Source organism: Melozone crissalis, unplaced genomic scaffold (assembly GCF_028551555.1).
Source record: "Melozone crissalis strain CALT ecotype California unplaced genomic scaffold, PUWL_Pcris_2 ptg000008l_1, whole genome shotgun sequence".
Lineage (NCBI taxonomy): Eukaryota > Metazoa > Chordata > Aves > Passeriformes > Passerellidae > Melozone > Melozone crissalis.
The window spans coordinates 14,752,344-14,767,647 of NW_026535786.1; the positions used below are offsets into that span (position 1 = coordinate 14,752,344).

Sequence of the window (15,304 nt, forward strand, 5' to 3'; positions counted from 1 at the left end):
CCACCATAATTCTGTTTAGATCAGAAGCTCTTAGACAGACAAGGCCTGTGGACCCAGCTAAGGTCTGGGGGAAAAGTGAAGATATTTGTATGTCTTTCCTGAGAAGGATAATAGCATTCATAAGTATATTTTTATCTAAATATAGGAGTATGCCAGCAGTTCTAGCAGTATAATTACTCTGACTTTGAAAAATCACTTCTCAGTCAAAATAAGACTACAGTTCCCTTGTCTAAAATTTGACAAAAATCTATTGGCCAGCTTAATCTGAGATTATTGGAGATAAGAAAACTTCTAAAAAGTAACAGGCTGAACCTCTGTGGGTTCATTACAACTTTTCTGCCTCCAACATCAACAATTCCTCTCTTTCACAGACAAAATCAAGTAAGAATCTCTTAAGCAAAACTCTTAGCCAGTGAAATGATTAAATTATTGCATTCTTCCTGATATCAATGTCATAAATAGAGTTCACATTTGGATTTTTTAAATAACTAATCTCTGCCTCTTCTGTTGATTTTCATACTTCAAATTAATGATTAAACTGAGGTCTGAAGTTCAACTGCCTGACTGAATGAGATGGACAAATGAACAGAATGCCAAAAAATACTGTTAATTTTACAAGGACAATATCACAATATTGCTTTTAAATGTTAATGCCATTTTCAGGAGCCAATTAGCCCAAAGTAGCAAATCAGGAAATGTTCATTTTAACTGCTTCTGAAATAATTGAGGCATTTAAAAGATTTAATAATAATTGGACCAAAATAATAATGAATTCACCAAAACGAGAGCAATCCTTGTCAGCAATGCACTCTAATTGCTGGAAAATTACAGTTTTTATAGAGTTTTGTACAGAATTTCTGTTTTAAGCTATTCAAATCCATAATTATCTGCCTTAACAATAAGAACATATTAATCTACTGCAAAACAGTGACAATGTGTTTTAGCAGAAAACAATTTGCTATTTTCCCAAATATTAAACAAATCTACACTTCCACACAATGCGATTGTTTTATGATTATACATTTTAAAGAATGCTTCATAAGTATGAATACAGTTTCCATGTCTTACACACCATAAAATGCATACAGTTTTTTCATTTAAAAAAATTCAGAATTGCATTAATTAATCAAGAAGAGAAAGCTTTGCACACGCTGGCTTTTACAGAAGTTTCTTCATGAACTAACCTCAGAAATTCCTTGAAGATGTACTCCTAGATCATACTGGAAAATGACAGTCAAACCTTCACTGTTACAGTTTATATTCTCCTCAATTACTTCTATCCTTTTAAAATCCCTTGTTGATAATTTTGCCTTACTTATTTTGTTTGTTTTGTTATTTTGTTTGTTGTTTCTTCTCATTTTGTGCCACATACATACAATAAATCTCTTTTTCTTGGGAGTTGATGGATTGACTAACAGATAATAAGAATGCTTTTTAGAAAGATCAATATTTAAACAATGGCATAAACTTACCTGAGACATGGGATACTGTCCTTCATTGTTCCTTCACATGCTACAGTGTTGGTACTGCCTGAAAGGCTCTTTAAAGAAGGAAGCTGGGAGGAGGCATCTGGGAATGGAGGATTTGTTTCTGGTTCAGGAGTGATAATGTCTTCTACTTCAGACTGAAGTCGTACCTCTAATGACTTAAATAAATAAAAAGCTAAGTTATCATTTTATAAGGAAAGCTGCTGAAAGTTCTGTTACTTTCAAATAAATATCAATATGCCTTTTTTTTTCTTTAAATAACCCCCATTTATCATTACAATTTGCAGTCAAAGAATACTGTCATTTGTTAGTTATACAGAGTAACAGCATCAGATAGGAACTAGAAGGATCACCAACTCTGCCTCCTGATTACTTGTACAGCAGAGTCTCTAAGAGACAAGTTTTATCCAGGATGGATAAGCCTGACAGTGTGAATAGCACATAAACTTCATTTATCCATAGGTGGGGCCAGGAAATCGAAGATTACAGCACTGACAGCCCTGTATTCCTTAGAATGAACATGAGTTTGGTGGATTTTAGAAAGAAAAATTCAAACTAGTTACTTTTTGCTCTCCTTCTGGCCTCTCTAGAAAGGGAAAAAGAGGCCAAACCACCCTACAATTTTCTCCCCTAATTTAGGAAATAATAACTGAGGACTCCAGGGAGGAACTGGACAGGAAGTTCAAATCTAGGTAAGTAAATACTGAACAATTCTTTTTATCTCATGAGTTGTCCAAGGAAATCTGCATTTTGAAAGAATAAAAACCAAGGTACAGCTCTCAAAGAGACAAGGTCTGGGGGTTACTAGCTGAACAGTAATTTCAGTGCTTCTACCTTCAGAGGAATAGAAGTAATTGCATAGGTAGACACTGCAAGCTCAATCTTCGTGATCTTTCACTGAGACATCATCTGTCATCTGTACCAGAATGAAGATTAACAAAATAGCTAAATTTCATGAGAATTGGGAGATAAAGGTGAGTAGTACTGAGGGGTCACGTGTTTCTCAACCATTGTGCTCAAACACACAAGATTTCAGAAAGAAGAGACTGTTAAACCAGGAGAGAGAGTCCTTTCTCAAAATTTCCCTTTTGTTTTCTCCTTTCAAAATCCTTGGATATTTTGTGCCTGAATCAGTTAAAGAAACCTACAAACAACATTTGCCTTCAAAGACAAATGAGTGAAATATTGAGTTCAGGAAAATCTAATCTGGAAGTAATTGCAGCTGACTGAAACAATTTATAATGCTGTTTAATCTTTATGCAGGCCTGGAGTAACTCTTGAAGAGTATGTTCTTCTGCTTACCATGTCAGAAGTGCATCACTCTTTGAATGTTTTTCTGCCTGTATTCCTTTTTCTACTAAAGTTAATTTTGTTCAGTTCTAGCTGTTGTGCATTTGAAGAGAGAAGGAAAAATTCAGACCAAAAACATGACTGTAAATTTGTCTTCTGTTTTTGTCCCTGCTTTGGCTGGACCTTAGGAGGTTATAGACATCATGAACTGATTTATTTTGACACAGAGTAAAGATATTTTGGGGGGATCTCATCACTAGGCTTATTGATTCCCCTTTCCACATTCAAATGAGTGTAAACTTTTTTCCTGTGCTTCTTCTCAAGAGATTTGAAGAGGAGCTTCACTGAGGAAAGACTGCTCACTGAGAAAGTGATCATGTTTAATTAATAGATCCTTCTGAGACAGGATGGAGTGGATTCAGATAAGAAAACAAAAATAACAGCAGTAAATGTTCTTTATATAACTGCATGGCAATGACTCCAAGGTTGGATATGAAGCAGAATTTGTCACATGCACACTCCTTGCCTCCAGAATCTGGTATGAAATGATGCAAATAATACTTGTGTTGAGGAAATTCCAGGCACAGCCTATGCCCCTGAGGCATATTCAGCTGCAGACTTCCCTACTACACAGAGCAACCTTTGAGTAGCCCCCAACTTCCCATTTGCCACAGCAAAAACATTACAACACTGACATCAGGGCAGTCCAACCAACATGGGGGCCTTAAAATGCTGGATTTGGAGATTGAACTCAAGGTAAATTCAGCCTGACTGATAAGGAAGGGAGAACAAAAAGTGCTTTGTGCCTCAGGCAGCAAAGAAATCCCGAGATTGGCTAGCTCAGTCTCAATACAGACAAAAACACACAGTCTAAAGTCAGGTACAGATTCCTGTACAAAGAATTCCATACTTTTGATTAAAAATCCCTCCCATCATTTAGAGTGAAGACTTGAATGCAAGCAGCAAAAGTGCAGAAAGAAAAGAGAAGGCCATTTCAGAGATGCACAAAATCCAGGTGAATTCTGTGAGTATGCCACCAAGACTGCATAATTTAATATTCAGGGAAAAATGCTTATTAATTACAGAAGAAATCTAAGAAATTGTTAAATTGCACCTATTATAACACTTTGGAAAACACCAGTAATGATGCAATTCAGCCATAGAAGTGAAGAACAGGGAAAAAAAGGCATTAAATTATAGATAATAAAAGATAAGGTGCTTTTTCTGTAGAACAATGTAAAAATAGTGAAATGGAGTAATTTTAGCAGCATTATACATGAGCTGGTCAGTAATGTGAAATTACTGTTCATCAGTTTTAAACCTTTCCTGAAATGATACATTCAGGCAGCTTAATAATTGCCTTGGGGGGGGGGGGGGGGGGGGGAGAGGAGAAAAGAGTGGAAAACAAGAGAAGAACTACAGTTAATGAATATAATAACTACAGTTATGAATATGCCATACAGAATGGCACATGGTTAGAGGCCAAAAATAACACAGTGACAGGTTTTTTGCCACAGTAGAACTTTCTAAAGAGCATTAAAATAGTGTGAAAAGGAAAAGAACTATAATCAGGGAAGGTGACAAATAATCTGGCATTTCATATAGTTTCCATCTTTAGGGAAACAACGTCAGCATAAGCCAGAAAAAGATCAACTCTTTGTTTTGTTAAACCCACTGATAATGTTCAGTCTCCTTATGAACAGAAATTAAAGAGATTAACTACTTGAGTTAAAAAGAGCATTGTGCACATACACAATGTACATTAACTGATAAAAACACAGAGCAGACAGTAATTTTAGACTGTAATTTCTGTATCATAAAGTCTTAAACGCAAACCGTGTCTGAAAGCTGCACTGTATGTGCAGTATGTATTTTACTAAAGCAAAAAGAAAGTGGAGAGTAGGTTCCCAAACCCTCAGATTTTGTCAGTAACTGAAGTAGGATCAAGATTTCCCTGGAAAGGTTTAAAATGGAATGTCCCTAAATCTGTATTTATACTGGTTGCTATTTTTATTTAAGTACTTAGCACAGATAAGAAAGGCAAATTGATCTCGAAATTGTTCTCTTGCTAGAGAGTGAAATGAGTACTTACTGCAATTTCAGTATTTACTTCATGTTTGCTGAACCTGTAAACAATCACATAGGCAGAAACTCCTGCTACACAGAAAATTCGGCTTTCAGGACACCAGTACATCATCTGAACAGCAAAAGGATCTTCTTCCACAATCTCAGCTGTTGTTTTTCCTTCTCCCACTTTCTGTTTTTCAAAGACCTTTGATGTTTTTAGTTTGTACAACATCTGTAGAGTAACTGGAATATATTAAAACATATAAAAATACTAACATGAAGCAAATCAGTTATAAAATTCCTCAGTTCCCACTTTCTTCTCAGTTGTGGCATAACAAGGAATCTTAGGAAAGCCTAAGAGGAGAAGATGTGTATTATACAATTGTCCAAACCAGGACAACATTACAGATACTGTTCTGGTACACTTTACTGGCAGGATATGTATTTAATAATTCTCAGAAGGGTGTTTGTCTGTGAAATATTTCTTAGTACTTTCTGGGGAAGGGTGTCAAAGGTGTAAATCATTGTGTCCATAATTAGGCTTATAATCAGTGCTATAGAGAGGCTCTGATCATATTGATACTTTCTAAAGAGATGTGAAACTAAGATTTCATTTGTCTGAGGTTATGATCTTGATAGAATGTAAAGAGTGTATGGCAATTCAAGAAAAAAACATCAGGAAAGCATGCTGGTGGCCTGATCAAGACAAAATTATTCAGAATTAATGGGAGTTCAAAAGTGTTTTGAATTTCTTGACTAATATGTAGATCTCTGTTTATACCTGTATATAAAATCCTAGTATCCAGAAGCTTTTGTCGAGATTAGAAATCTAGTGCAGCAAATTCCAGAAGTAAAGGAGGGGTGACAATTCACCCCATTATGTTTTACATTCTTCCCTGATTTTACTACTTTTACATTGGTTTCTCAGTGCCATTAATCAGTAACTGCATAATATCAGAAAAAGCCAGTCAGGCTCAGCACCTATAAAAGTGTGCACATCCACAAAGGCAAAGCTGCTGCCTACGTCAGTGTAATTGTGGTAGCTCAGCCTGGCCAGCTTTTGTAACAAGAGCAACAGGAAGATGAAAGGACAGTGTTTTAGTTATGTAACCAGATGATGAACACAGCAAAACTACATTTTTGTTTGGCAGTGCAGATATATTCCAGGAGGCTTAGCACATTCAGTTTTTAATGTTTTAAAAAGTTTTAGCACATAAAGCACTTCTGAATTTCACAAATTACAGCAAGTGCTTCTGTAATAAATACATAATTCTTCCTGCCCTCAGTGGCAAATAAAGAGGATTCAGGTTGCCAGTTAGTGCCAGTAGCAAATCTAGAGTGGCACTCCAAACCAGGCATCATGGGTCCATCCACATTATGACTGGAAGAATTACAGAATCATAGGGTACAGATTACAAGGCAAGATTCTCTATGCTCTATTACTGGGCACCATCTGCACAAGTAAATAAAAAACCAGCAATATCTTTTGAATAAAGATGCATTTTGGAAACAGCTCCAGTGGCCTAGCAAGTCCCTGTCTCTCACAGATCTGTGCTTTCAGACACAAGACTACACAATTAAAATATGTCTAAAAGCAAAGCATTTTGCGCCTTCAAATACTGGTAGGATATTATGTTTGCTAGGGAATCTCAAATGAAGTCTGAACTCTATTAAAAAGCTTAACACCTGGTAAATAAAATAAATAACAAAACTTTGTAATAATCAAAACCTTGTAAATAAAGAGTACCAAGTATGATAGGAGTAACATTGTGCATGCCCTGAAAATCAGGACTAGGACCAGGACATCAGAGATGCACTGAAAATACCAGCACTGTTGAAGAGATTGTGAATATTCATGATCATCTAAGCTTTTAATGTTAAGAAAAATTCCTACTGCTGAATGTATTGGTTATGATTAGGCTATGCTTATATTCATTATGAGAGGTTTTCTTCTTTCCCCATTTCTGCCAGAGCTGTAGAAGGAATAACTAGCACACTGCTTCCTGTGCAGTACACACACTAAATGCCTTGGGGTCTTCCCACAGTCTGTATTGTTTCATCCTAACTTTAGAACCTGTATTTGTAATTCTTCTTAAAATTGAAATATTCACGTATTTCATATTTGAATAAGACAAAGTCTAATGTCTCACCATACTTCTCTAAATAAAACTAATTATCCTACTTTTGTTCATATCAAAGCTCTCAAAAACTTCTGTTTCAGCAAGTAAACTGTTGACCTCATCTGATGATTGGTGTTCACCATTAATTCAAGACAGAGGAAGATGTAAATTCTAAGCACAATGTTTCTGTTCTCCCACCATTTCCAAACAGACAAATTAAATAATAAAAAACCAACCCATGGCCATGTTCAGTTCCTGTGCCTACTTAATACATGAAATATATTTTGTGAAATGAGGATTTGGAAATCCTCATTTTCTCCTTGTCCATCCTGAGTGAAGATATTTGGTATTATGCAAAAAGGCAACTACCTCACAAAGTCATCAGGTTTAGCTGACATTAAAAACTTGTCAGCATTTCCCATGCTTGGCTGGTAATGGTAGCAAAATAATAATTTCAATTCTGTGGCACCACGTGGAACTAGCAGGTATTTTAAGCACTCCATACTCCATGATCTTGGCACTCATTACAGACTGGTTATAAGGGTCATATTAAATCTCTCTACGCCTAAGATTTCATCCAGAATTTTCTCTCAGACTCTTTCTTCTTTAACACACTAATACCTCATAAAAGAGAGATATTACCCAGACATCCCTGTACCATCAAAGAGACAAGAATACAAGGCAACTCTATAGAAACTTTGGTGAAGCACCGTCAATTATTTGAAGCAAAATATTTTCAATTTCCATCAAAATGTATGTGTATTTTAATAAATATATTTTACTAATGAATACCATTTGTATTTTCTGTAGAGGAAAATACTAGTTGCTGATATGTGCAGTTATAGCTAGATTATATGGAACAAGTATTTTCTGAAGCTTTTTCCTGCTAGGATGAATGGAAATGCTTCCCAATTATTTCCTGGGATTTGAGACTGGACAAGAAAAGGTTATGGTATTTTCCACCCTCACCAGACTAAATGTTTTGAAATATATTAATGCATTTTAATATTTTATTTTTACTTAGCTATAAAGAAGACTTTGCTGTACTCAGTACAGAAGTGACACGACAACTGGAACTGAATGTAAGATCTAACTGAGCCTTCTCCTCTATACACACAAGAAGAATGTGCCCTAGGGATTTTTTACCAACACTTCATCCTTCATAGATTTTGGTATGCTGGATCTTGAGTTATTATTCCTCACTCTTTTCTGCCTAACATATCTCATTAGCAGCATTTTTTCTCTTAACTTATAAAACATTTTCTGAATTTCACCCCTTTGTATTAATTATATCAGCCCAGCCATTAGTACTCAACCTGTTAAATTTCCTGTTTTATATATAAATGTGTGTTTGTGTGATTTATCAGCATTATGTAAAAGTGAACTTTAGAAACTTACTGGCAGAAGCATCCCAAAATTTTACTGATCCATCTGCATGGCTTAAAAAAAATATAAAAATTAAATGTGTTAAAACAAGATGCAATTCTGAAACATTATCTACTTTCAGTGAGTAATAAATACAATCAGAAAAAGTTAATTTTGTTTCTGTAACTCTCTATAACTTACTGACAATATATTAAAGACATACATACAAACTAGAAGAAAATATTTTGTTATTTGGTTTAATTTAGTTAACAAAATATTTTTATTCATTTCCTGCAGAGAACTAAGCCCCCAATAAATTTTAAGACTGCAACAAGAAGAAATTAATTCCCATACTAATAACAAGTTTAAGTCACAGTACTTTTGGCTTTGCAGTGGGCCAGCATCAAACCTATGCACTCTAAAATTGGCATGTACAGTGAACTTTGAAAGGACAGAAGGGAACTTCATTCTGCTTGATACTTCACAACTGTGCTCCTTTTATTAATATACAATTGCTGAAGCAAAGCTGGAAAAAGGAGAGACTTCTGTTTATAATGAGAATGATCCCTTCATCACGTTCTTGTACTACTGCACACATCATTATTTTTAAGATCACGTCTTCAGTATTATTGATAGTAACAATTCATCAAATACATGACTGAGACTAGAGAAAAACTCATTGTGCATCTTAGCTCAATGAATAGTGTCTGTTTTACAGGATGATCCCTTGGGAATCCACCAATCACTGCTCATGGGGCCCCTACTGCAGTCTGAGCCTTTCTAGGCCTTTTTGCTCTGTTTCTGTGCCCACAAGGTGAAATTCAAGGCGCACCATACCCTCACTAATGCTGAGTATTAAAATGAATTCCCAAACTGTCCCCAGACAGTGAGTCCAGAAGGCCAGGGGACAACAGCTGTGCTCCTTTTTGAAGCTATTCTCTGTGACCTTCAAGGCCAAAATATTCTCTTGCAATAGATTTTTTTTCCAAAGACCCCTCCTTCACAAGCATTGCTATCTAACACTGGGGCCTCAAATGGTCATTCTTAATTGTACTCAGCCCTGGGTATTAAGCTCTGTTTTCTAGAGCAAAAAAGAATTTCTCTGGTGACATTACTCAAGTGAAGAGCCAGGAAATGCATATGTGGTGAAGTCTCAACTCTTACCTATAGGTAACCCACAATCAAAAGGAGTAGACACAAATAGTTTAAAAGTACCAATCCCCAGTTTCATTCTCACCCTGTAATAATGATTTCAGGATAGGTCTGAGCTCCAAGGTTCCATGCTCCACCACTGATAGGCCACTCCTAAACAAAAAAAAGTGCCGAGATCACAACTTATTCTGAAGAACCTTGTTTGGCTAATTTTTAAATTCAGGAGTAGGCAAAAAGCAATAAAACTTGTAAAAGAACAAAAATATGTAAAATTCAAGGCTTTTACAGTTTATTAACATTTCTGGACCCTTTTATATTATCAACTAATGTTTTGTGCTTTAAAAATATTTCCACACAGCTAACATTCAACAACCTAAAGCAGGAATGAGAAGGAGGAGTTACAAACAATTCTGCTGGTCTTTTGGGATGGCTTTTCTCTTGGAGGTTCTACAGAACACTGAATAGACCGAAAATTTATTTTGAATACAAAGACCACTGAAGAAGCTGGCCCAGAAACAAGTATCAGAGCATGATGCCATGAGATAAGAGAATGTGACTTTAATACAACATATGAGATCATCATCTCTTCCTTGCCTTTTGCTTCCTAATGGTCTAGAATGCTGTCCTGTGCCTAAAGCCCTGACATGTATGGATCCAGGATGCAGAGGGTGACACATGTGCAGAGTGGGTCAGGATGTGTGCAGAGTATGAGTGGGTAGAGAAAAACCAGGAGCACAAACTGTTTGTGTGGATACATGGAGTGGATGCTTGTGGCTACAGAAATGGATGTCTGGCACATGAGTGACCACCTACTTTCAGAGTGCATTTGTACATGCACAAAAAAAGCAAGGGGGCAAGAGAGGTTGCAGGAAATACAGGCAGGTGTGCAAAGTGTATGAGGTAAGGGTAGATCCAAACAGGAGAAATAAAAATATTTTCTGAAGTACTTTTGTGAACCAAGATGTAAAAGAAGTAGAGAGGGCTCATTCCTTGAGTTAATGGAAAACAACCCAGCTTCGAGGAGAATACTTCCATTGATTTGAATAGAAAATTTATAATGTCTGACTTGTTTACCCAGTATTTTTTTCTAGTTTATTTATTAAAATGCATTCGTTCTAGCCAAAATACAAACCAGTTAAAAGCTTGAAATTTAGAAATTAATTGCATTTCTTATTTTACATCCTGAAGCTTGTCCTATTTCTACAGCATTATGGCAAGACTTTGGTAGCTCAGTAAAATCATTATTATTGTTATTATTATTATCATCTCTATTTAATAACAAATCTCACAGATGATGTTGTCAGCTCTCACTGAACATCTGCTCAAGTCTTTCAGTTATAATCATTACACTTTTTTCTTTGATAGAGAGAACCTATCCATACAGCTTTGAATTGTACACTGCTGGCTTGCCTTTAACAAATCTGATCTGGAATAACTCCAGCATCTTAATGATTAAGTCCTATCCAATGATAATTAATGGTTCTGCTTAAGTGGTCATGTTTCTGAGGGACAAATACTGGGGGGGTCATGTTTCTGAGTGGTCATGTTTCTGAGGGACTGTAATCAGGCTGCTGAGCTGCTGGTTGGACTATCCTTAAAGTGATTATTAAAGGAGTAAAACAAAAATAATATGGTAAGAGGTTATAAAAACATAGGTTACACATCTACTTCCTTTGCTTAAAAACAAGAATATTGGTTTTGTTTACCTTATTGCTGTATCCTTGCTTTTTATGTTTTGCTCCTACAGAATAGAGTACAGGGATCAAATCTGGAGGACAGTCCGCAAAATATTCTGTGCAGGTAACAGGTGACTCATGAATGTCAATAGGATATGGATTTTCAAAGATTGGAAAACTAGTTAAGGAAGACAATTTATTAGAAGCACTGTGACACACTGAGCCATAGAATAAAACATATTCTTATATTAAAATATATAACAAAATCTAAGTAAAATCACTACTCATTAAATATATTTTCCCTTATTTATTCAAACTTACATATTGTTTTTAATATCAATAATAATGTGTAGTTACTAAAATAAAGACATAAAAATTTGACAAGACAAGAATCCTACATAAATAATCCCTAAGGGTAAAAGGGCTACCTTTATGAATGAACAAGAATTTTCTTCTGACATCTCAAAATCTTATTATATAGAAGTGACAAATTTTCCAGAAGTTTCAGTTTCATGAATATGACATGTACTATGAACTACAAACTATTTTTACAAGCGTGGATTTTACACTGAAGATCTTAGCTTATTGGGTTGGTAGACTTCTGATTATACAATGAAAAATTGCAATAACAGATGAGTAGATCTCAGTTTATTTCTCACTTCCATCAGTTTGAACAGCTGATAAGGAGGAAATCCTCACTTTTCATACATTATACAATGCTATTCACAATTGAAAAACACAGGAAATTGGGTACTGATTTCAGTTATGTCCATTTTACACTGCTGAGATGATCGGAATTATTCTTTAAAGTAAATGAGATCTGAATATGATTCACTTAACATTTTCCAATACATTGACAGCAAAATCTGTTCCCTGTTACACCAGTGTGAATGTGGATGGCCTTTATTGGTAGTGTTAGAGGCATAACAAAATAAATAATTGGAATATGCTTTAGATGATGTAGAGTTCCTCTTTGATAGGAACATTGATTCTGATATGAAAGAACTATTTGTCATTTAAACCAGCAACTGGATCATGAAGTAATTCTGTAGATCCATATAAAACAATGCCATTATTTATTAAGATACTGAGGCTAGACATGCATAAAAGTAGTTGTTGAATCTTATTTCCAGTTCACATATGTGTTCAAATATCATTTAACTTTGGTATTGAATGAATGCTTGAGGGCTGTGCTGAAAGGACGGCAGATTTAGATTTATTCCAAACTTCAAGAACAACTATTATCATAAGTTCCTGTTCATTAGATGAACTTAGCTCTTAAAGTGGAAGTAAATACTTAGCAAGAGTTATTTCCAAGAGTGAATGCTTTTGGATAGTTAAATGATTTTGAATTTTATGGTAATTTACTGGACAATTAAACACACAAATAACTTAATCTAAACATTTATACTTACTTCGTTTGTGTCAGGTCAACGACAATGAGATCTTTTTCCAAAAGCACAACTACAGCATAGGGCTCTTGAAATTCTGTAAGCAACGAATCAAGTATAAAAGACATGGAGTTCTCCTATCAGCCATTTGAAGCAAGCAAGCCAGCAATATTTATGTTCTTTAAATTTTCACAGTATATTAGAAGCTTTGAGGTATAAACCCTTGACATATGCACAAACCAGCCAGAGCTGGAAACTAGGGCCAGAGAGGAAGTAGGAAATTAGTTTTGGATAGTACTGCTGGCAAACTTACAAAGCAGAAGAATTGGAGTATTATAGCCTGCCAGCATGATGCTATGTTGAAAGTAAAGAAGTAGAATATGAATAAGTTGTGTGTATCATTGCATTATTGAATCCAATTGTTACACAGAAAAAGTATTTTTGCTGTCCAAAAGTAATACTTCTACTGTGTACAACTGCTCTTCAGAAACAGATTGTGCAGGACACTTCCTGATACACAATGCCCCCAATTCTGAGGTGACTCAAGGAGAATATTCCCTAGGAATCCTGTTAGTCTGCTGTTTTCAATTCAGGTAATAACATGCCCCTTCCTCCTGCACACTCTTTAGGGGATTACATGGCTTGGTTTTTTTATACAATTCTCTTTATTTATCAAAACTAAAAAATTAAGATGACAAATAAACGCTTCCCCTGATGCATAGAATATATTCATTTACATACTTTTTATAATCTACATTTTTTATAAAAAAAAATATAAATGTGAAATTATGACTTTCTTTTCAACAGCAGTAAATCATTCCAGCACGTGCAAGCTCAGAATAAACTGTTCAGATGGGTGATGCCAAAAGGACGAGTAAATGAGAGCAAATGATTCATCTTCCTTTCAGTCCTGCTATGAATGCACATTATTTTTTGCCTGTTTTTATACTTGGCTATGAATAACACGAGTTAAACCAAAATGTATAAATATTGGTCTGTGAGCGGGGGAAGATGCTACAAAACCTAAGTACTGGGAAGTATCTGACACAGTTAAATGAAGTCCCAAAGCAACTCTGATTATGGGAAATTAAATTTCTGCGTTATATTGAAGCACATATACACCTTACTAAATGTTTTTAATGTGTACTTGGTTTAGCTATGTATATAAGATTTATTTTACTTTTCTGCTTGAGGGCTTAAAATGCTAAAGTTAGTTTCTTTTTGACTTACAGCTTTCCTTAATTTATTTTCTGGAACTTTCTGACAACGTATTTCAGAACTTGGCAGCCCCGCAGTGTAGAGCAAACATAATATTTTAAACAGTTAATTTCATGCTGAAGTGTAAGAACTTTTTTGCAGGTAAGTGATAGTTAATTTTTCATAATTTAGTGAGCTGCAAATGATGAAAAATTTCAGAAATACAAGCACCTATCTTTGATTAATAGCAATGTTTTCTCACAGTAGCCCACGGGTTTAAATCCTATACTTGGAGATTTATGCACGCTTTATTGTCCATTCACTACTCACTTCCTACATTGAGAATGCAAACAACTTCCAGGTATTTTCAGTTATGTAGTTTTCTTGAGATGAAAACAAATATTAGGATGGAAGTCCCTGGGATGGGATTAATGTATGAGGAAAGATCCCTTCGTTTATATTTTCCATAATTGTATTTTTCCCAATAAACTCACCATTTGGATATGGGGTTTCACAAAGAGTTAAAAAATCAACTATAGGATGATCCATTTCAAGAACTGTAATTGCTTTCCCATGCATGATTGTTAAACTTGGTCTTCGGCAAGGCTTATCATATGACAGTCCACCAGAAAATACCACAAATGGTTCACTGTATTAAAAAAATAAACAAGTATAAGTCTACATAGTACATACAAGTTTACATTATAGGTTTAGTATCTGCAAATATTAACAAATAGGTTTGTTAAAAGAAAGCAGGAGAAGATTCTAAAAGGACTTACACTCCAGAATGTAATATTGAGTTAATTACAGAATTAAAAACAAACCTGTTTTTACAGGTCTTGTACTCTACTTTAAGAATTGGTTTACAAGATTCAGGTTTTTTTCCATCTCTTTGAACTTTTCCTAAGGAAAGAAAGAACATGGAAACTATTAAAACATGGAACTGAATGATCAAACTGAAACATATATATCGAAACAACTGTGTAAGAAACAAAAGAAGGAACTTTAAAGCTACAAAAGATTAGAAGTATTAGCTCCTATTTCCACAAAATACGCATTCTTCTAAATTAATTACATTTATTATGTCTTTGTGTTTTTACTGCCACATCTAAAGAACCACAGAACACACTTCAAAGACATCTATAAACCATGCAGATTTCTGAGTATGAAACTTAACTAATAATGAATGAATCAGACTAATTATAAGCCTTTTTTTCTGAACACATAATGACCATAAACAGCTTCATTTTTTCCTAAGACGTTCTTAGATTGACTTAATTCCTGTTGTTGACAAAACATTACATGCTTTGGAGTGTACCTAGTTGAGTGATAAAATTAAATGAACAACTGAACAACTGAAACTCAATAGTTCTTAGTAAATTATGGCTCAGTACTTTCTTCCAATCAGAGAAAAGTCACTTGCAATTAAAAAAAAAAGCCATTTTGAGTTTGTTGCTTTGGAAAATCTATGCTTGCTTTTGACAACAGCCTGACTGGAGGATACAGCGTAGATGGATCCAGACTTTTCTCAGAGGTGCACAGTGCTATCATGGGAGATA

At 35.0% G+C, this 15,304-nt stretch overlaps 1 protein-coding gene across 6 annotated transcripts in view; it reads right to left on the bottom strand.

Annotated features, from left to right (window-relative positions):
- Positions 1-15,304, bottom strand: part of STXBP5L (syntaxin binding protein 5L) — a 180,739-nt gene that overhangs the window by 52,171 nt on the left and 113,264 nt on the right. For all 6 annotated transcript variants that reach the window (XM_054269701.1, XM_054269705.1, XM_054269702.1 and 3 more), the window contains exons 9-16: positions 14,570-14,648; positions 14,240-14,394; positions 12,573-12,645; positions 11,188-11,335; positions 9,567-9,634; positions 8,363-8,403; positions 4,870-5,087; positions 1,473-1,645 (exon numbers count right to left, since the gene is read on the bottom strand). In XM_054269701.1, the coding sequence (XP_054125676.1) occupies positions 1,473-1,645; positions 4,870-5,087; positions 8,363-8,403; positions 9,567-9,634; positions 11,188-11,335; positions 12,573-12,645; positions 14,240-14,394; positions 14,570-14,648 (955 nt within the window). The remainder of the gene's footprint in view (positions 1-1,472; positions 1,646-4,869; positions 5,088-8,362; positions 8,404-9,566; positions 9,635-11,187; positions 11,336-12,572; positions 12,646-14,239; positions 14,395-14,569; positions 14,649-15,304) is intronic.